This window comes from Ixodes scapularis, unplaced genomic scaffold, assembly GCF_016920785.2.
Source record: "Ixodes scapularis isolate PalLabHiFi unplaced genomic scaffold, ASM1692078v2 PGA_scaffold13__105_contigs__length_92229423, whole genome shotgun sequence".
Lineage (NCBI taxonomy): Eukaryota > Metazoa > Arthropoda > Arachnida > Ixodida > Ixodidae > Ixodes > Ixodes scapularis.
Window position 1 is genome coordinate 7,455,815 of NW_024609839.1, and position 22,221 is coordinate 7,478,035.

Here is a 22,221-nt window from a genome sequence, read left to right on the forward strand (position 1 = left end):
CGACGGATTGCGGAGGTCGCCGAAAGTGCGAAAGAATCGCTTTCCAAACCCGACTGCTCTTATCACAGCCTCGTGCGCCTTATCCGAAAGATCCGACGGATGGCCAGTTTGCGAGTCGATCTCCCGCTCTCATTTTTCCCCACCTAATCTGTGTCGTACGACAACCCCCGGTCGGTGCTCGCGGCTTCTTTGCACAACTAACTTGGTGCCCAGGAAGACATGTTGCCCCTCCAATGCCTGCTGTTTGGAGCCCTGGGCCTTGCTTTTGTTACAGCGGCAAGGGCGGTAAGTTTGACATCTGTTGCTATTCGACGCTTGCGCGTAAATGTTGCCGTAAAGTAAGTTGCTATTCGACGCCCACGACGAGTAGACAAGCCCTTATCTCCCTCTAAAGGATGTCTCTGTTTTCTTCAGTTGGCACTTTCTACATGATGCCACCCTTTGTTGCAGGGGTTTCCCCAGGAATTGAAATTAAGGGGGGCTGTCTAAAGTTTAAGGAAGGGGGGGGGGGGGGGGGGGGCATTGAGAATAGACGAGTAGTTGCGAACTAAGGGGGTGTCTTAGAAAAACGAGGGTAGTGTAAAACCCCTATGGGGGTTGTCTAAGGAAATCACTGCTTCGTTTTTACCCGATGCAAACCACGCAATTACAGTTAAAGAAAAATAACAGAAAACCGGAAGTTTTTCATTGTGGTGGTGTTTAAAAATAGGGACAGAATCGCTCATGAAATCACTAAAGCTTGCGAGACGGGCCGGACTGCTTTAGCGCCCCTTTGATTATACTTTCCAAGAAAGAGCAGCAATTGTTGGACCGGGGAAAGCATACCAGTGTTTTGTCTTTTTTCCGGGGGATCGGTGGCCGAGTGGGCTAGTGTACACCAGCCCGGAGCATGTGGAGCGAAAGCTCGTGCTGCAGATACCAGGGATCCTGGGTTCAATCCCAGCCTCCTGCCCGTTTCGATCTGGATGAGCATCATACTGGCATGCGGTCATATATTGCTACTGTGTGGTGCACGTTAAAGACCCTAGTGGTTGTACCACACTGGCTAAATTGCTCATCTGCACCTGAGAGACAAGTTGCCCATTGAGGCAGACTAAGTTCAGACTGTATAAACATACCCACACACTAATTTCTTTGTCTTTGCACGGTTTATTTGAGTCACATGTATGTTGTTTATACTAGATGCCATCATGAAGAAACTTCAGTGAGAATCAGTGCTGTGTACTGTCGGTTACCTTTTACTTTGTCCACATATTTGCGCTGTTTCTGTTTTTATTCTATACTTAGACAGTTTTCCAAAACTTTATTGTGGACAATTTCCCAATTTGTCTCACTCCAACATGGACATTAAGCGGCGGGAAAGAGACCTATAATTTCAGCGATGTCCATCGTTTTCGATTGAATTCGAATAGCTGGCATACAGTTCATAAATTTTATGGTGATGCAAATATGCAAATACAAATGTATTTTCGGAGGAAATATTGGAACACGCATGCATATTGCGGTGCTTCCCAATGCCGCACTGAAGAAGCACCGCCATACTGCTTGGCCGCGCAGATTTCCTTCAAGGTGTCGTCTTTTTCGTAGACGCAGTTCGGTGAATGTCAGCGGGGATTGCAACCGTCGAATAGGTGAGCCAAACTGTACCTCTTGCACGTGGACCAATCTCTTCATTCTTTCTGTTTTTGAGTTGTAGCTTCTATCCGAGATGTTTTCGTTTACGCAGCTCGGCCGTTCCTTCGTTCGTCATCAATTTGGACTTGTCGCCAGCCGAGAGATGGAAAGAAGTTGCGACGGCAAAGCGTCGAGAGGTAAAACTTTAATTACGGCTCTCACCGAAGAAGTTAAAGATCTTGGAAAAATGTTGACTCATTCCAATGCCTGGTTCGGACATTTGCATTCGTTATACCCAAGAACCACTCGAGCGCCAAACGGAAACAACCTGAAGCACGTGCAGCGTGCACGCGAAGGTACCTTTGGTAGGCTGCTAGTTTGGGAGCTGGTGAAGTAAGCGCAAGTCTGCCCAGGATACATTCTGGGGCAGGCTGCGTGTGCTCGAGGCCCGTGGGTTGCTTTTGTTCGTTGCCCCAGCGGCTCGAGTAATTAAAAGGACAGCCGTGCCACCGGCAACCCAACACCAGTCATTCGGCTCCATGTAATACGATTCCCATCAGTGACAAAATGAGAAAGGCATGAGCACGTTTCAGAACATAATGGGTGAGCTTGGAGCACGGACCCACAGCGGGGCATTAATACGAGAGGCATTCGAGGGAGACGTCCTGTCCTCGTCGTGATGCATTGACTGGGCGTGAGGCCCAGCCCAATGCCGACCAATCTGTGTTTGCTCACTCTTCCTGCGATTACCTCAAAATGACATTGTGCGGCTTTTATTATTGGCAACGACGGAAGCGCCGCGCCAAATTGTGCTACGAGCAAAAGTCCGCTACATTTTGTGCTGACGTGCCTCGCAAAAAAGTAAAATATTTTTTTTATCAGTCGATTCTAATGTTTGGATAAGTAGGAGGAAAGGAAAATAGTAAAAAAATCTATGTTGAGGGGTCTCCATATTGACCATATAGTTTGTTTCATCATATTGGGCCAGAGTGCAGTTGAAAACTCAAAAGGATGCAACCGCGAGCAGGCAACTAAAAGCGCGAGTCACGGGACATTCGCCACCCATGATTGGTCTTGCCGATGAAAGAACACGCGCAGGAAGATGACGAATGCCACGAGGTCGCACTTTTATGCCGTTGGATCGGTCTCATTGGCTCGTAGGGTCAGCTGCACTTTAAGGTGAGATGAGGTACAGATATTGTTTATCAACTGCACTGGTCAGTTCATCGCCAAACGATGTTGGCAGTGTGAAAAGCTAAAAGTTGCGAGAAAAAATTGCAAAATAAGAGGATGTCGACTACTGTGATAGGACAGAACCCGGGTCTTGTACTCCTGATGAGATCTCTCGATTATCGTGTCTGTCTGTGCACTTGCTGCAGTGTACTGTAGCACTTTAGCCCCTTATGTCAATTTCGAACACCTCTCACCAGTGCATGCGTTGAGCGTCACCTTTTTGTACCGGAGGATGACACGGGGGAGCGCCTGGATCAGGTCAAGAAACGGAGATGTTTTGCGAAAGAATGTTTTTGGGTTTTATGGTGTTTTAATATCTTTGAATCTTCATATTTTCTGTATAAAAATAATAAGTGCAGGTTATGATCGTGAAATTAGTCAAATATGCGTTTGAAGATCTCCCGGCAACCCAGCGATAGGCGGCATGCATGGAGAAGGGCGGTTGAATACAGGACACGGGCGAACATGGCACTTTGGGTCAGAACGGTTCAGAGGCGTGAGACAAACACAAGTTGCAGGGCGACTCAATCTTTGACGTCGCTGCACTGGCGCGGATCGTGCGGGAACTTTAAATTCCGCTTTGGGAAATTGATTTTTTTTACTTCACAAATACAGAGTTCCCAAGTTTCCAATTTTTTAAACTAATATACAGGCATTGTTTTCAATTGTTTCGGATGATGAAGAAAAAAAATGCTTTTGACCTGTCAGTGCCCCTTTAAATCATGAATAGCCAACTTTCTCGAGGCTCCATCTCAAGAAATTCATGTTTTTATTTTCGGCACAAGTTCACCAAATTAAACGGTTTGCTTTTCTTTGTTCGTCGCCTCATTATCTGCCATTTGTGACAATATCTGGAGTTTGGTAGGCTCATTAAACTTGGGGGACACGTTTTTATTGATAGACATACTAGTCAATATGATTTAAGGTAGAGTAAGTAGACATGCAAGCTGGTTTATGTTACACATTAAAAAAAAAAAAAAAAAAAAACTGGAGACGGGGGACGAAAAGAAGGGGAGAAACAAAACAATTTAAACAACATTATTGACGCAGTAATATACATACCATCTCCCACATCCGTTTCTCGGCGGTTTGCACATGTCTTCGTGGCCTTCAGCTAGGGTACATATTGTCTTGATCTCAACTCATACAAAGCGGTGCAAACGTATCACCCAAAAACCGAACCTGGTGCAACCCTCGTGCACCCCCTTGATAAGGCAAAATAAACAACAAAACCATTTTTCCAAAAAAACAATTTTTTTTTCTTTTTAAGGTGTGTTAACGGATATACTGGTTTCTTGCTGACATTTTACAGAAATCACATATACAAACTGAATAAACTGTCGAGTGTTAAATGGGGAGGGAGACGGGCTTTATCCCAACTGAAGTGCTGTGCCATGATTCATTTTTCAACTGTTTTTTAATGTGCATTGTAAATGGAACCTGCACTGACCAGAGTGTTATTTCCAAAAAGAAGGGTTTGTGTTGCTCTTGCACCTTATCTATTCTTATCACAAAAGGTGAATAAGTAAAATGCTCCAGTAGCAAAGAGGAACCCTCGATCATTATCGTAGAGAATTCAGAGATGCAATCACTTTCTCATTTTCAAGTGGTTTGCTAACAGACATTGGCATCTGCTCCAAAAGCATTGTTGGCTGCTCCAAGCCAACATTTTGACTGCTACAGAACCTGCTACAAAGGGTCAAATGCCTCTTCTATCGCTGGAGACATCATTGGTGAACCTTTCACGGTTGACACTTATTAGTTGCTCTGATCACAACCAAAGCACATGATGAACCAGCTTCGGAGAATGTATTCTTTTCTTCAAGTTCCTACCAGCTTGTGCCAATTTCGTATTTCGCATTGCTATGGTTGGTTCATAAAAAAATTAAATAAATTTTATATGAATTGCATGACTTACATTGTCACACTTAATGACATTTTTTTTTTTTCTTTTTACTTTTAGGTTTATCGGATGCATGAGGCACTCATGAACCTACTTGGTTCTATCTTCGGAGGTCGAATTTTGTCACTCGTTGACAAAGACATGGTAATTATCTCTCTCTCTCTCTCTCTCTCTATATATATATATATATATAAAAAAAATTGTGTTTGGTTTACTTAAATGGGCTTACCTTTCTTCAATAAAAATTGCTAGCCCAAGCTTCTCCAGAGCCTGCCTTGGACTTTCAGGGAAGAAATGAAAGCTCTGTCAAATCTAACTGGACTGCCTTTAGGTATGATGCCTACAACCGTCTCAATCAATAATGTGTCATCTGATGATGTTTTGACTTCCACCCCTTTTGATATGTTTCTTGCTAATCAACGTTTACATGGTGCGATACAAATTTTTCTGGTCGTATTTTAGGCGAAGTTATCCTTTACAATGTTTTCTACGAGTTCTTCACAGTCTGCACTTCAATTGTTGCAGAAGACCTCAATGGTACTGTAGAGCTTTTCTCTTTCTTGTGGTTGTAGGCGAGCCAGTCATTTAAACCGGGTGTACTGTTTTTTAGGGAACTTGTATCATGCCCGGAATCTTGACTTTGGACTTTTCCTCGGGTGAATATCTCAACACTCATATTCGTCCGTAATAGGTTGCATGTTCCTATCTTAGTTTCCGTGTTCAGTGTTACCCAACTCTGTACTCAAATAGCACTTCACACTGGCATGAGTCCATTGCTGTCCTATGGTAGATAGATTGTAGTTTTCCTCTGCTCGGTTATCTATAAGATACTGTTAGCTTCACAGTTGCTTTGTTTGCTTGTCTGATATGATTGTTATCCGCCTGCTTTCAACACCATTCAGCATCTGCCATTCAATTGTTGTCTGCTGTAGAACTTTAGCTGCGCTTGCCCTCTGCATTTGCAGGCTAGCATCATAACTTTGTTTTGCTACTGCAGCTGTCTACAAAAATCTACATTAGTTGTTTCTGGCGGGTGCAAAGTATGTTCATTACTAGAGTACCCTGTAATCAGTATGCATAAAGTGAAACCATAAAGAAACTTTAGGAGTCTTAAAGGGGCCCTGCAAGGAATTTGTGACTGGTTTTATTTTTGCACCGTACATGAGTACAGTGACTGTAGTAGCTTAGTGAAAGTTTTCTTTTCTCGAAATTTCTTTTTTAAGTTACAGGCATATTAAAATTACAAAGGCAAACAAAATATAACCTTCTTCATGACTTCCCTGGTCCTGGCTCAGGTGGGCAATGGTAGAAGCAAAGCGACTGGCCAATCGGCTGTGGCTTACGTTAATGGTCGCTTTTCCTACAGCCGCATGCGTGTTAATGGCGCATTGCTTGCTTCAGCCTTCTACCACGCTTGGGGGCATGTATTTACCGGGTTTCCCGGAGTTGGACCTCCGAATCCTCGATAGGACTGCAGAGATGGGAGTGGTACCGTACGAGGAGACTCCTCCCTAAAGGGGCACTGACTCCCCAAAGGTCGTATTCTGTTTTATTGTCTAAAACGATGCAAGCTGTAGTCATAGACACGCAAAAAAAAAAAAAAAAAACGCATTGCAAAAAAAAATTTCCTTGCGCGCGCGCGTACCTTTTTATTTTTGGCGTTTATATCTCTTGCGCTCACCTCCTTGCTTCTTTTGATCGGTGACGTCAAAAATCAGGAAATTTAGAAGCTTTGTAGGTGACATTTCTATAACATTTAATAACGGCAATCGTAAAGCATGTTTTTTAACGCAATTGCAAAGGCACTGCAGCCTTTCTTTTTGAAATACCAAAAATCAGATTTCGGTGTGATGTCGCTTCCTGGATTTGTATCCTCCCTCGGAAAACTTGGCGGTGCTCGAGCAGAGGCTTATCGCCAAGTCGACGAAGAAACCGTTTTTTTCCCGCGCCGGCACCCTTCTATCCCGCCTGCTCACCTCCTCATCGCTTCGAGTCGCGGTGCCAACGGCGCTTTGCTTCACAGCGTGGAGCGGAGGTCCGAAAGAAAGTCGAGTCGCAGGAGACCGCAAAGTTTGACGCACTGCACTGGCGCGGACCGCGCGGGAACTTCAAATTCGGCATTTGGAAATTGTTTTTTTAATTCAGAAATACTGAATTCCCAAGTTTCGAATTTTGAGGGTACTGTCCCGGCATCATTTTCAATCGTTTCGGATAATAAAATAAAACATGATTTTGATGTGTCAGTACCCCTTTAAAGGGATGCTGAATCGAAATATGGATTCCACAAAGCACGGCGGTAAAAACGTGCAAAGGTATTTTACAAACACCGAAACAAAACTCGTACAGCTATATCTCGAACGGATGGCGCATTTGACAGAAATGTGTACATCATGTATCTCCGAGAAGGAGAGGGAGCGGCCTCGCGTCTTCTCCGCCTCCCTGCCTTGAGGGAGCGAAGCGAAGAGAGGAGAAAACGAGATATCTCCACTCACGTGCCTCGTCGGCCTGGTTCAATCTCGACCTCTTTTTCCAAAAATACGGCCATCCATTCGAGATATCGCCTTACGAGTAGTGTTGTAGGGATTGTAGGGTCCCGCCTACATCTCCTGCATTGTTTTTTTTTTTTTTAAATCCAAATTTCGGTTTACCATCCCTTTAAGCGTCTGGAGTGCGCTGGCGAAGTCTCTTGGTCTCACCTCGACGTTGCTCAAGTTCCGGGTGGGTCTCCTGTGGCGCACGACCACAAGAGACAAATTCATTCTTTTGCTTTTTGCAAAATGAACCGCCGGCGTCGTGCGTCGTTTGCTAGGATCCGCAGGGGTGCCTGCACCGGCCTGCCCCGCATCTTCCACCACTTGGTGGCGGGTATGTCAATGGGTCATCGCGCTTGTTTCTTGTTTCCATACTTTCCAAACTGCATTTCTTTCCACGTCTACAACACTGAACAAAAACTGCTTTCGTAAATAATTGAAATGGTTCGTGCCACTTATTTTTTGTACTTCGACTAAAGAAAAACTTTTATCGGCTCTAACCAGTCGTAAAGCAGGAGCGGACCGGGACTGTCAGCGTTACGAATTCGTCGCATGCCACGTGCAGTCGGCACCACGGGTCGCTCCCGTAGGTGGAGGAGGTTTCCGCGTCGTCCGGTGAAAATATGACGGAGTGATATTTATTACTCTCTCCATGCCCGCTGGGTTGCTCGAACCACAAGAGATGTGGAAACAGCAAAAAAGGTAGGTGCTTAAATAGGATTGCAGGGCCCGTTTAAAGGGGCACTGACAGATCAAAATCTTTTTTTATTATTATCTGATACAATTGAAAATGATGCCTGTATGTTACCCTAAAAATTCCTTTTTCAAAGTCTGAGAGGTTGTTGGGTGTTTAAAATAGAGAACTTCATCCGATTCCCTGATTCACCGATCCTCCTTAGTGCTACATGTGTCGAACGCCACCACGTTCTCCGAGGGAGGATAAAAAGCCATGGGCGGCGGCATCACTTTGGACTCTGATTTTTGGTATTTCAAAAATTATTTTTCAAGTGCGTCCGCAATTGCATTGAAAAGCATGTTTTACGAATGTTGTTATTAAATATTATAGAAGTGTCACTTACAGAGCTTCCAAATTTCATAATCGATTGCGTCTCAAATAAAAAGAAGCAAGGAGGTGAGAAAGGGGAGAGAAGGGTGGCATCAAAAATAAGGTGCGTTTGTGCGTAAAGAAATGTTTTTTTTTGCGTTGTGTTTTTTTTCCGCGTCTGACTACAACTTGCGTCATTTTAGACAACAAATAAATATGACCTTTGGGGTTTCAGCGCCGCTTTAAAGGGACGGTGAACCGAAATTTGGATTTAAAGAAAAAAAAAACAATGCAGGAGATGTAGGCGCGGGATGCTACAACCCCTACAACACTACTAGTAAGGCAATATCTCAAATGGACGGCCGTATTTTTGGAAAAAGAAGTCGAGATTGAACCAGGCCGATGAGGCGCGTGACGTCAAGATACCTAGTTTCCTCCTCTTCGCTTTGCTTCCTCAAAGCCGCGAGGCGGAGAAGATGCGAGGTTGTTCCCTCTCCTTCTTGGAGAAACATGACGTCAACATTCCTGCCAAATGCACCTCTTTTTTTTTAAGAATGCGGTCATCCGTTCAAGATATCGCTGTATGCGGGATGTTTTGGTGTTTATAGCATACCGTTGCACGCTTTTGCTGCGTGTTTTGGGGAATCCAGATTTCGGTTCAGCATCCCTTTAATGGTTGACGTATTCATTAAAACATTTAAGAGAGGATCAGAGGAAAAGGAAGAACTAGGGGGGGGGGGGGGGGGGGATTCTTTGCTGTTGCACTTTTTTTTTTAATGTGGCTATTATGTTTATATACATTTCGAAGTCGTGTCCCATTAGAGCTATCCGGGGGATTTTCATTTGTGGGACCCACGTGTTCCCTGCACCCCTATCTAGGCCCAGCTGGGCGTCGGCATATCGGGGTGCGTCCAGGTTGCGAGACTTTGCCATTGTGAACTCGCTCGTCCTTGTTGGGTGACTTGCCACCGGCACACCCTTTGGGACCTCTATATCTGGACGTATCTGCTCCTCCGAAAAGTAAACCTACTTGCGACAAGCGCTCATTTACAACGGCCCGAGGGGCTCTCGACAGGGGAGGGCCGGCCTTGCTCCACGGAGCTCTCTTCTTTTTGAGGCTCTTCCCCTTTCCGTGAATCTGCCTATTATGGCAGCGTGGAATCCGCCCCGTGATCCTGTCAATCGAGCCAGCACCGATACGACGGACTTCACCGAGGGCAAAATGGGTTGGCATTGCAGTCAACAAACATGTGTCGGGCTTTACTCACGGGCTGTTACAGGGAAGGCAGCTTACCTCGTACGTCGAATACCAGTGGAAATAATGTAGTACATTTTAAAAAAAGTCGAGGCGAAATGCATTTTTAAGTAATATAACTTCAACATATTGTATGAATTCACTGATGTGTTCTATTTCAGTGTATTGTCGTCTCGCGCTCCTGAGCGAGACGACAATACACGTGTGCAGGTGCTGTTAATCGTTCATTTCATACTCGGCAGACAGTAAATTGTGCGCAGGATTCTCAGAAGTGTTCCACAAACTGGTGGATGTCACGTGAACTGTGTACCGTAGTTCTATATTATTTGGTGGTGCACTTGTGATCCTCGTCGTCTGCTAGGGCACGGGCCAGAGCACAATGTAGAACTTTCGATTGTCGTAGGTTAAGAAAAGGAGGCCCTACCCACAAATCTCTGCTCGCCATGATTGATGGTTTCCGCCTCTCCGGCATTCGCTCTGCCAAAGTGGAAAGAGGGTTTTGTGGGAGGAGCTTGTTACGATTTTCTTCACCTTCGATGCACTGTATATGCTACTGGAGCTGTTTATTTAAAAATTCTCTATTTGGACATCCTGCTTCCAGATGGGACAGGGAGAATCATACCTGGGCCATGACAGAAACGCTTAGACCGACAGTGGTCGAATTGGACTTCCAGAGATCTGGAAAGACTGTCTTCAAGGCCGTCAGCTTTGCAGGTTACTTGGGCGTGCTGACTGGCGTTAAAAAGGTGTACCTTGCTTGTCATTTATTTACTTTCCTGTCATAGGACCATTTTTTGTCCACAACACTAACCAGGAAAAGAATGTTGACTAGATTTATCGGTGATACATACCTGGCGTTCACGTCGCTCATAAGTAGAGTGGGTTGTTACTAAGAGTACTCTGCTTGATCTTTGAAACTACGGTTTCTTCAAACTGAAAAACTAAAAACGTGGAAGTGGATTATTTCACTCGTATCTATCATTCTCTCGATTGAACAATGTAATTCCTGTTTTAAGAACGTGCCATCTTTTTTTTATATTTCAAGGGTGCCTTCTCGTTGACGATCAACGAACGCTTCAGTTTGAATGGCGGATTTATTGGTGAGCTCACATCTCTTTATGCACGCTACAGGCACCAGATCAATATAGATGTGTGTGATTTCATCTCTAATCGGGCAGGCTAAGAGTGCCTAACCTTTATTTTTCTGCGAAAAGAGAATATATGTACTGGGGGGCATTTTAAAAAGAAAGGAGGGCACCACCTGCAAGTTTCTCGTATTTCTGGTTCTCGAGTTATGGAGCGTAGGATACGCCGCAGCAGAAATGAGGGTTTTCTCTTGCTGTCGCAGGTCGTATGTGTGGCACCCTCTGCTGCCCTTATTTTCTTTTTGTCTTTTTTAAACTTTTTCTAGCATTTAGTAGGTACTATAAAGACACTCTGGATAAAATACAAATTTATAAGTTTTTTAAATTTTTATAACACAATGTGAAACTGACCTCTTAGGTCGATTTTCGGTCAACTTTGACAGGTCCCCACTTTTGTTAAACTTAACGTAAATGATCTTTTTCAGATCTACCGAAAACCCAAAACAAGCTGATTATAGATAAACTAATATCACTCAGATCTGGTACTTAGTTATATTGCTATCATCGCATAAACAGTGTTTAAAATAACAAAAGTTGCATGTTTAAAATTATTTTTCTCAAAAAACCCTTTTTTTTAATTTTTAATCTTTATTCTTTTAGATACAATAGTAGACTATTAAAAACTGTAATCTAGAAAATTGTATTTTGGTTGTATTTGTGGATACGGACTTCTAAAAGTGCACTATTCCAAATTTCAATAATGTTTATGGTTGGATATTGAGGTAACTGCTAACAATAAATAGAAAACCTTACGTAGGTCAAAATTCTGCTCAGCAGAGCGTCTGTGCGAAGACTTGTTTAAAAAGCTCATAGCAGGAGATTCGAGTCTTAATAGCGGCCATGCAAACAATATATTACAATTTCTGTTGGTAGTTCGTGATAGACTACTATATTACCTAACTGTGAATAAAAAATAAAAAGTGTTTCTTTTTAGAAAATCGACTCCAAATATTAGTTTTTCAGGCAGATGTTGCGCATTATATATTCAGCGCAAAATATTCAGATATATACTCAAAAGAAAGAGCTTAATTAGAGTCCTACGGTGATGTAAAGATCATAAAAATATGTTGATTAGGTCGCACAGCACAACAGCTTGCTGAACTTTCTAAAATATTGTCGCAGAGGCGGTTTGACAATTAAAGAAACAAGAACATTAAGGATCTTATGACCTAGATGCTTAATTAGCATAAAAAAGCATATCGCGAGAGTGTTCTTAAAAAGTTATATTGATTTAGCGTAAAACATAGGGAAAAGTGATGGGAGTGAAATATGGCACCTCCGATAAGCTGGAAAAACATCAGTTTGCACCTTGGCCGCTTCAACTGTCCATACCTTGAGAACAAAAAAATCTGACGAAGTCGCCGTTTGCGTCTTCCTTTATTATAGGAATTGCCCAAAAACATATTTTTTTGACAAAAATTAAAAATTTGACCCAAAATTCGTGCCTGAGTTGAGATGAAATCACCCATATATATATATATATAATCAGTGAGAAACGCTTGTCAGTAAGGAAGAAAATATTGTTTTCTTTCTTGCTGACAAGTTTGTTTTACTGATATAAATGCTACAGGCACCAGCAATGTCATTTTTTGGTTTGATGAAATTAGCGTTAGGTGGTTGGCTTATAAGAGAAAGTTAGTTTTTCCTCAATGATCTTTTGATCCAGGTAATGTCATGTTCTAAAATTTTCACATTCTATCTGAATTGCTAGTTTCCGATTTTCACAAAGTTTGAGCACTCTGCGATGCATAATTTATTTAGGAGGGCCGAAAAACACGGTTCTCCTTTCTCGGGAAGTCCCCGTACATGTAAACAAAGGCATTTGTTCCCAACTTCCGTGAGCACTGCACACGCACATAGATACCTTTAAAATGTGATAATTTCTTGCTACCTAAAACCCAAAGTCCAGCAACTCCGCTGGAATTCAAAGACTTTCAAACGCTGCTTTTATTTTACCCCGGATATATTTTTTTTTTATATAGTAGTTCCATGGAAGTTCTTCAGTTCTTCACTTTATTTTCTGTCTCCTAACCCAACCACGTCATAGAACTGGGTTTTGAGGCCCAAAATGAGCACGAGCGATCTCCAACTTAATTATATCGGCATTTAAATGCTGCTCTTTTTAGGCCTGCTTGAGTGGATTCTCGGCGACCACAGTCAGCATTGGGTTGGGTTCCTGACGCGGGACCTGATGGAAAACGCAACCAGCTACGACGTCGCCAAAATGACACTGTCCACGACAAAACTTCTCGCCCCCGTCTACTTCATCCTCGGTGGAACCAAATCTGGAGAGGTAAGGTGCACCACGCAGGACCAATCAAATGTCTCATCTATCGCTTTCCTCCGTTTCGGCAAGGTTACTCCTGCGCTTAGTCGCAGGAGTAACCTCACCGCTTGGTCCTGTCTCGTCTTCCTCGTGACCTCATTTTTTAGGCGCTTCACAAGTTAAACATGTACCAGCTTGCCCACTTATTAATTTTACTCCGGCAATTTTCTCGTCTTATCAAGGGTTTGTCAATGGACCTATTTCAGTTCTGTTCATGCGCAGGCCCCCCCTCACGCAGCGGCGAAGACTTGAACTACGGGTGGCGTACGAAACTAAAAAGGCACTGCCATTCCTGCTTCCTCCGCGATTCATATGGGTTGCGGAGGAGGTAGGTAGGAGATGTAGCGCATCTCCCCTTCTGAGCCAGGCCACACAGTTCATCTCTCTGTTTTCTCCTGCTGCTCTCATCATCTCCTTCCCCTTTCAGACGCCAAGCGTAGTTGGAGCTTTGACCGCTTGTTGTCTTCTTTATGTGAAAGAGGTGCATTTTTTTTTGTTCCACAGGCTGCCATCATAACGAGGAGCAGGAATAGCGACCACGCGGACGTGTACCAGCTTTCGGACACAAAGGACAAGTGGTTTCTGCTAGAGACCAACTACGACCACTGGAAGACGCCGCCGTCGTACGACGATCGCCGCGGCCCCGGTATCAAGTGCATGAGGAACATGACACAGCAGGTAGGTCTATATTCTTCCTCGGGGGGGATCGGTGGCCGAGTGGTCTAGCGCACACCAGCTCGGAGCACGTGGAGCGAAAGCTCGCGCTGCAGAACCCAGGGATCCTGGGTTCGAGCCCCACCCCTGCCCGTTTCGATCTGGATGAGCATCGTACCGGCGTGCGGTCGTGTATCACTACTGCGTGATGCACGTTAAAGACCCCAGGCTAGCGGCTGTACCGCACTGGCTAAATTTCTCATCTTCAGCTGGGAGACTCGTCGCCCCTGTGAGGCAGACCAAGTTCTAGGCTGTATAAACACACACACAACCCAATTTGTTTTATATTCTTCCTCTTAACATATACCTTGACATGTAGCGAAAGATACGTTCCTTCGAGCCAAAGAGATTGTCAAACACTTTGACAACACAGCATCGGAAGTCTCGTACGAAGCAATGCCACGTGGTTCGCTAGGGTGGTCTTTTGTACACGGCTGTTCCTTGAAATGCGGGTCAAATCGCTCCTGCAAAAGGTATGTATCGTGCGGAGAAAAGGAAACTTAATAATATATATATATATATATAGGGTTGTTAGTTTTTGGGTAAAACTCGATTTTACCCGATTTTTACGCCCTGAACATGTTTTAGGAGGATCGGGTTAAACCCGATTTCTCCCCGAATTCCAAATCCACATAACCAACCTATTTATTTTTACGCCGTACGGAGTTTGCGGTGCACACACGCTAGCTACCCTACCTCAGGACAACAGTGACCTATAATTCATTTCGCAAGCTGCTTGCAGTTCTGTGGACGCTCGCTACACGTCTCTGAACCGACTGCCCAACGAGCGCATGCCTAGCATTCTACGGAGGCCGGCTGAAGAACAGCGACAATAAGCGTTAGGGCCTCGGGGGGACATTTCCGTCCCCCCGCATATCAGTCGCTGAAAGGAAGAGTGCTCAGTTGCACTGGCAGACCAGATACCGACTCTAGAGCACTTTCTTGCAGTCAGTACCCATTGAAAACTGTTGAGGGGCGTCTTAAGAGCCGGCTCCTTAAAACGCCTCTTTGTTGATGGATATAGAGACGGTGTCCGGAAGATTTACGGGCACCTTTTTGCTTGTTCCAAACTTATTGTTCTGGAATAAACTCCATATGGAGTTTCGCAAAAAAGTTTAAAACAACATGTGTGAACCGTCTGCATTGCTTGCTTAACGCTTGCTTAAGTTCCTGCCCACAATTGTCCGTAAAACACGCTAAGGGGGCCCCAGTACAAAAGAAAGCTGCATAACCGTCCTTCCATCAAGCTCAAAAAAAAAAAAAAAAAATCTAACAAGGGGCATGGGAGGCCGTGTTAAATTTTGTTGTTCTGGCCCGCTCTTGTACGAGCTCACAAACGCCAGCTGATCTAGAGAGGGGAACTTTATGGCATCCTTGTTTCCTTGTTGAGGAAAAGAGAACGAGAAGGCCATTGTGCCAGAGGCCCTTTGGAGTGTTTCTTTTGCTTTCTGCCTAAACTTAAATAAAAAAACAAAACAAAAAAAAAGACTAACATTTTTAAATTTTCAGGGGCCAGCATGGGGCCCCCTGACAGCCTAGGGCCCAAGGGTGCAGCCCCCTTAGCTCGTACCTTAATCCGGCCCTGCCTCCACACACTCGTGCTCTTGTTCCATTTTTCCAAAGATGATGATATCATCCAGGTGTGCCACAACACCAGGGATCCCAGAGATCAGACTGCAGACGACACGCTGAAACAGCCCCAGTGCTGCCAAAACACCAAAGGGCGATTGTCGGACTCGGTACAGTCCTTTCAAACTGTTGATTGTACGGAGCTCTGCGGACTCATCGTTCAGCATCAGCTGCTGGGAGACCTGCGCGAGGTCGAGTTTCGTGAAGATGCAACTGGTGCCTATTGCCGCAAACACTTCGGTGGTGGTCGCTCGAGGGTAAACATTGCTTTTCACTGCCTTGTTCACCGTACTTCGATAATCCCCACACAGTCTCAGGGACCCACCTTTTTTTCTCACCACTACCAGTGGCGTCGCCCAGCTGGCATACTGGGTAGGCTCCAAGATGCCTTGCTTCTGGAGGCGGTCCAGCTCGTTGTTGACGTCTTCAATAAGAGCAAATGGCACCAAATGACACTCGAGGAACTTAGGCTCGGCAGTGCCTTTCAGTTCAATGTGAAGCGGTGCTCCTATAAGTCCTAGCAAGTCATTGCCGAAAATCTCCTGAAGTTTCTGTTAGATCCTCTTCGGAGCTGCTCAGCTTTTGGATGCCTTGCATTCCAGTTCCTAGCACCGGAAACCAGTTCTTGCCCAGTAAACTGTTGCCTTACCTGCCAACCACTAGCAATGGTAACGTTGCAATGTAATCTCTAAACACAATGTCCACCATCGCTTTACTGAGATTCGACAGCGTTTCATATGACCAGCTTGGTGCTTGATTCATGATGGGGATCTTTTTTCTTGAGCTTGCTTCAATATTGCTGTACATGTGCACTGACTATCAAACCGGGTGCAGCAGAGTCCACCTCAATGGTGACTTGCTCATTTGCAAGGGCAACCTCGATCATCTACTTCTTTTGTGCCTCGGCTAGCTCGCGAAGGAATAACTCATCCACTTCATGGACCTGTTTTGCGTTGCCCTGCTTGCCTCCCGGCGCTGGCTTCACCGCCTGTTTTTTCAAACGGCACGCTGCCGCGATGTGCCCTAGCTTCTGACCCTTATAGCATGTTGAAGTTTTGACCTTGCATGAAGTTGGAAGATGCTTACCGTCACAATGGTAGCAACTCTCTTTCTTTTCGTGAGGCGAGCTCCTTTCTGCCGTTGTGTGCCTGCCGCCATCGCCACCCATGACGTGTCTTTCGATCCTTGTTGAGATCCTTCAGCTGCCTGGCTGCGGCTTCCGCCGTGAGCGCTAAGTCATGCTCCACGTGGAACGTTAGCTTCTGTTCAACACGCAGCCTCTGTTGTATCGCCTCGCTGCTAATTCCCCACACAAAATGGTCACGGAACACTAAATCAACAAATTGCAGAACGATAGAAGGCACGCGCAGCATTTTACGGCGTCCTGAAAAACCACACAAATTCCACGAGTTTTTAAGTTTCGGTTTGCAATCGAAGCGCTTCTTGGCACTGACGGCACCGCACCCCATGAACAAATAGTATAACCAGCCTCTGCTGCATTGTGCGAGGACAGCGCAGCAAAGGTTGGTTTTATGATTGCTCCATGGGGCGCGGTGCCGCCGGGGCCGAGCTGCGCTCCGATTGCAAACCGAAACTTAAATACCCGTTGAATCTGCGTTTTTTTAGAAAGCCGTAAAGTGCTGCGCATGCCTTCTATCGTTCTGCAATTTATTGATATAGTGTTTTTCGATGATGCTGAGCAATTTTCTAATTGAAGCCTTGCCCTTAAACACATTAAAAATCTAATTATCTCGGACATTAATAATTTTTCTAAATAGGCCCCTGGCCCAGGACCAAAAGGAAACAAGCCTTTTTTGTTGTGATGAGTAGTTTTCACAATATCGAATTTGTCCACTTTTCGTGAAATATTCTGTATTCCTTTCCGGATGTACCTTTCATGCGTGAACAAATGCAGCCACTTTTACCGGAAAGCAGTAATTTGCGGACCCACTCCAGCTTTGTCATGCCACTCGGTAACCAAACGTTTCGGGAAAACGTGACCAGGGTAGTAATTTTATTTCTTGCGATTTGATGGCAGAATGAAATCAACTCAGAAGCGAGAGTGATGCTCTAAAATTCAATAAAGTGAAATTTGATGAAATGCATTGAGTGATTCGATGAAAGGACATTAAATAAAATGTTTACTTCTTCAACGAAGAGGGCAATCGATAAAATGTCCGGTAACCGTCCGAAACGACTTAGGATCCACGAGACAACACGTTTGACGAACCTTTGTAAGGGGAAGGAGTCTCGAAGAAAATAGCCATCGCTAGGGAGGAAACATTCAAGGACTGGTGTATTTAGGTTTTAATCAGAGTGATAATATTGAACTACCGGTGTTTTTCGATTTTAACCGATTTTGTATTTTCGTCACCGGCAGATGTTTATCACTGTTTTTTTGATTAAAACCAGAAAGTGCACAGCCTAGTTGTAAGTGGTCACAAGCGAGCACAGCGCACAGGGTCACAGACAAATGCAAGTGTTTGAAGCACTCGTGGATTTCAAGCCACGTAATTATTGTGAAGCCGAGCATAGGTGGCAACGTCATGTCTTCCGCATCGAACGTGACTGAATCTGTTTGTCTTTTTTTTTTCTTTCTTTACCTCAGGCCCTTGGTTTCAAAGGACTCTTTGACGTCCTATCAACTCAACCTGTTCTTAACCTGGTAAGATTTGAACGTTTTATCGGCACCTTATTGCTAACCTGCCAGGTTCCCTAGAGGAATTGTGAAATGTTTTTGTACTTGGGATATCTCTTTCCTTTTACCTGTAGTCAAAAAGAAATCAAAAGCACACACACATACCAGAAGCGCGAGGTGCATGCCCTGGGCTTGATCGCTTTAGCTGGTACGCACTGAAAGATGACGAGCGCCATGACGTTTGCATTTTTGGTTTTGCTTGATTGGCCTAATGATTCGTAGCTGATGTAGAGCAAAGAAACATGTTTGTGCCCATGTTTTCACAACCTAGTTTTTGAACAGAAATAACAAAGACAAAAAAGCAGCATCAACAACAGCTTACATTTAACTTTCCTCCCCCGAAATTGTGGGCCCTCTATTACGACTTTTTTTGTTTGTTTGTTTGTTCCACAGCTAACGGTGTACACGGCCTTGATGCGAGCGTCCACCGGCGAGATAGAGACATACATCCAGAGCTGCAAACCCCCGTGCACTCCATGGTAGCCGGAGCTCAAAGACGGGGTGTTCCTGAACCCTTTCAGACTGCGGGCTGGATCCGCGGTAACCTCCCCCGTACTGCGGACCGGATTTGTGATATAGCCTGTGCAATGTCGCGGGCCAGAACACAGATGATGGCGAGCAGATCGCTCGATGAAAAATAATAAATACAATAAAGTATGCTTCGAGCACAGCCGTTTTCAGGTAGAACTTATATGTCCTTCAGTCACCGGGTCTCGAAGGAGTCGACGTTTTAGAAAAGCGATACAGATGGAAACAGACGAGAACGAACCAATTGTGTGTTCTATAGATCCAGATCACCCAGCAATGGGTTATCTTATCTGATATCTCATACCCAAAGAAAGGTAAGCTACAGTGAATTTAAGACTAATTCTGTTTTTAGGTGTCGTATATTTTGGCTTGTGAGTATATATGTTTAGTACGCTGAGAAATGGGGGGGGGGGGGGGGGAGGAGGAGGAGAGCGAGAGAGAGAGAGAGAGAAAATAAGAGAGTTACAATATTTCAGCAGTGCATAAAATCATTGTTGCAAGCACAGTTTCATCTGAAACCGCACAAAACTGGTTTCCGTCCTCTAGAAAGGTGAAAACGATCCACAACAGAGCTAAACGATATCACCTGATGCGTCCCGACTCCATATCTCTAATGCTCATCGCCAGCAGTGCTGGACTAATCTGCCAAGGAGAATTTTTGGTGGATTGGGAGCGGTTTTAAAACACTTTTTTGTGGGTATCTTTTTGGGCGTGCAAGCATGCGTTTGCATCTACCACACTAAAGATGCGAGCTTCAGGCCCTTTTGGGGCGCTCCAAGTCCACCGAGGGAATTGCATATCAATTATATCAAACGAGCCAAACTACTATTACCCTAATATACTGTTGGGAAGCACTTGCAGTACAATTGTACTTAAAGTACTACTTTACAAGATATTGGTATGTCCGATGTAATACTGCTCCTTTGAACACACATAGACCAAAAAACAAGCGCCGAAATTTCGTTGCACTATCCCTTTAAAGGAGTACTTCATAGTTCCGGATTTGCCTGAAAATTTGCTAAACACGCCAACAAACATTGCTGAAATAGTAACCGAAATATTGGACAAAATTAAAAAAAAAAAGGTGGAAAACGTTTACAGTTCTCTGTAATGCCGAATTAGAGCGCAGCTCTAGAGGAGGGGGGGGGGGGGGGAAAGGTACGGAGGGGAGGGAAGTGTAAGAAGGGGGGTTTTACCGGGAAATTGTGGTACCGGGAAATTGTGGGACAATTTCCCCGTAAATTCCCCGCTAAATTTAGCCGGGAAATTTCCTCGCTAAATTTGGCGGGAAAATGTTCCCGCTTAGTTATGTGGGAAGATTTCCCCGCTAAATCTAGTGGAAAAAATTTGCTGAGAAATTTCCTCGTTAAATTTAGCGAAAAAATTTCCCGCAAAATTTAGGCGCCGTGTGACGTCATTATGGGAAACACGTCTTGTAATGCAACACGCGGTTACGCCGACGGCGACGGCGAATGCTGCTCAAGCTGAAAACGGGCACCTTAGGGCTGCGCTCTAAAAAAATTTGCGAAGTTATTAAATTTTCAATTTTGGCCCTCACCGCGTTTTTTGAAGTAAAAGTCTTTCCCGGCAACAATGAAAAAAAAAAAACTTTGGGGACGCTTAATCTTCACCTTTAAGAGTGGAACGCGTTAGCATTATCGGATCCCGTTTGCAAAGCCCTCATAAACACGTGCTCGTAGCCTAGTTGTGCAAGCGTGCTCTAGTCGGTAGCGTCACATGTCACATGACGTCACACGTGGCTGTGACTTCATGACCTTATTGACCCGCCAAAAGTGGCGGGAAAATGTTCTGCTAAATTTGACAGGAAAATTTCCCGCTAAATTTGTCGTGAACATGTTTTGCAAAATTCGGCAGGAAAACTTCCCTGCCAGATTTAGCGGGTAAATTTCATAATGCAATACGCGCAACCACGTGTGACGCACGTGGCTGCGCGCGTTGCGATATGGGATTTATTGGTCCCACCGACGCCAACGCCGGATTTTCTGCGACACGAGCTCCCAAACGCTATCGTAAAGCGAGAGTGTGGAGTGCCGCGCTGTGCTTCGGCCATGACGAGGGCCAGTGCGTAAGACATACGTGAGTGTCGCTGAGACTGTGGGAGGTAACGACCCGTCGGAACATCATGCGGCTGACGCCGAGGAAGTCGCCGGAGGAGGGGCGGACGAGCCACCAAGTGAGGCGACGCTCACCTTGCCCAACCTTGCTGGTGGTGGTGGAAGCAGCAACAGCAAAGAAGAGCGGGGTCCCGCACTCAAACTAACACCTGCTAGCAGTGCCAACGTGTCCCAAGCTGTCGACAAGGCAGACGATGCGCCGGCAGGGACTAGGCCGTAGAAGGGCTTAGTCGCTTCTACGGGCGCTATGGGTTAAGCCTGATCTAGATGAGGTGGCACTCACCCTCGAATCTGCTCTTCGCGTAGCCACGCTAAACATGGGAGGCCTAGCAGCACGGAGGAGGCAGAACCAACTTAGCCGACTCCTACTAGAAAACAATATTGATATCATTGCAGTACAGGAAACAAAAGTTGAAAGCGTTGAGCAGACAGACCAAATAGTACAGGCGTTTAGAGCCCGATTCAGCGTTTGTGTTTATCATTCTGTAGGTTACTCTGGGGGCTGCGCTTTTTTGCTTCGTAATACTATTGGTATCGTAGAGGACCCAGACAACACTTGGACATGCCCAGGATGTCCTCAGGACAACCTTTTGAGGACATTGTGATGTCCTGAGGATGTCCTCAAATGATCCTGGAGCCACCCTAAAAACGTCCTATTGTCCGGCCTCAGGACATCCTCAGAACGTCCTCAGGAGCTGGCAGCCAAGGATTTTTCTAGTACATTTTTAGGACAATGCACTGCAGGTGCAGCTGTTCACTGAGCTGTTAGGATGCTTTCATTTTTATTGTTTTTAGCTTTTCTCCAACTGGATTTTGCACCTGAACATGCCTGCAAGAGCCGCCTGCAGAAAGTAATTCATTGGTGTGTACTATTTTAAAGTCAAATTCACACACTAATTCTAGATTACTAGTCAGTGAGAGGTTAAGAACACAGGGCAAGGGAAAGGGGGAAGAAAGCTGACGGAATGCTGAAGAGGAGAGAAAAAAACCTCTTCCCTCCAGCATCCCGTCTGCTTTCTCCTCTGCATCTTTCCTTGCCTGGTGGTCTTAGCCTGTAACTATGAGCATGATCATGCCATTCATTATTGCAAACAAAGGTAACTGTTCAAGAAATACTTTATTGGAGAGCAAATGTTACATATGACTTTTTGCAATGTCTGCACGAGACATGCAGTCTGGCTTCGTATCTTGGCAGCACTAGTGTGAATAGTCAGCGGGATCTAGAAAAAAGAATCAATTCCATAATCATTATTAATAAAAACAGGTCATGTGAGAAACCTAATACCATCATGTTGAACATCTCTGGCTTTTGATTGCAGCTTTTTCAGTTTTTCTCCAGCGTGGCGCAGCCACACTTTGATGATGGTCTCCACGTCAGCTTTGCAGACTCAACAGTTGATTTCACTGCCCCTGAAACATTGATTTGTGATGACAGTCACAGCAGAAAACTAAGATGGTCTAGAAA

General features: G+C 44.9%; 1 protein-coding gene across 3 annotated transcripts; it reads left to right on the forward strand.

Annotated features, from left to right (window-relative positions):
• Positions 1–77: 77 nt before the first annotated feature.
• LOC8037496 (acid ceramidase) lies at positions 78–18,763 on the forward strand. 3 transcript variants are annotated; one of them, XM_002405127.5, is made up of 13 exons: positions 78–285; positions 1,588–1,631; positions 1,727–1,811; positions 4,811–4,894; positions 5,003–5,081; positions 5,213–5,287; positions 5,361–5,406; positions 10,183–10,327; positions 10,627–10,681; positions 12,853–13,019; positions 13,557–13,730; positions 18,004–18,060; positions 18,487–18,763. In XM_002405127.5, the coding sequence occupies exons 1-13, from the start codon at positions 220–222 to the stop codon at positions 18,574–18,576; spliced, it is 1,167 nt and encodes a 388-aa protein (XP_002405171.3). In that variant the 5' UTR covers positions 78–219; the 3' UTR covers positions 18,577–18,763. The 3 variants fall into 3 exon arrangements, with proteins under 3 accessions (XP_002405171.3, XP_040067759.1, XP_040067760.1); XM_040211825.3 differs by lacking the exons at positions 18,004–18,060; positions 18,487–18,763 and adding an exon at positions 15,407–16,791 and having other exon boundaries at positions 149–285; XM_040211826.2 differs by lacking the exons at positions 18,004–18,060; positions 18,487–18,763 and adding an exon at positions 15,390–15,540 and having other exon boundaries at positions 156–285.
• The last annotated feature ends 3,458 nt before the right edge of the window (positions 18,764–22,221 follow it).

Bases quoted from the DNA above. Each gene is read 5' to 3' on its own strand.
- LOC8037496 (XM_040211825.3), top strand. From the start codon at position 220: ATGTTGCCCCTCCAATGCCTGCTGTTTGGAGCCCTGGGCCTTGCTTTT. The intron at 1,632-1,726 runs GTGAGCCAAACT...TCGTTTACGCAG, and splicing joins GGATTGCAACCGTCGAATAG to CTCGGCCGTTCCTTCGTTCG. The intron at 4,895-5,002 runs GTAATTATCTCT...AAAAATTGCTAG, and splicing joins CACTCGTTGACAAAGACATG to CCCAAGCTTCTCCAGAGCCT.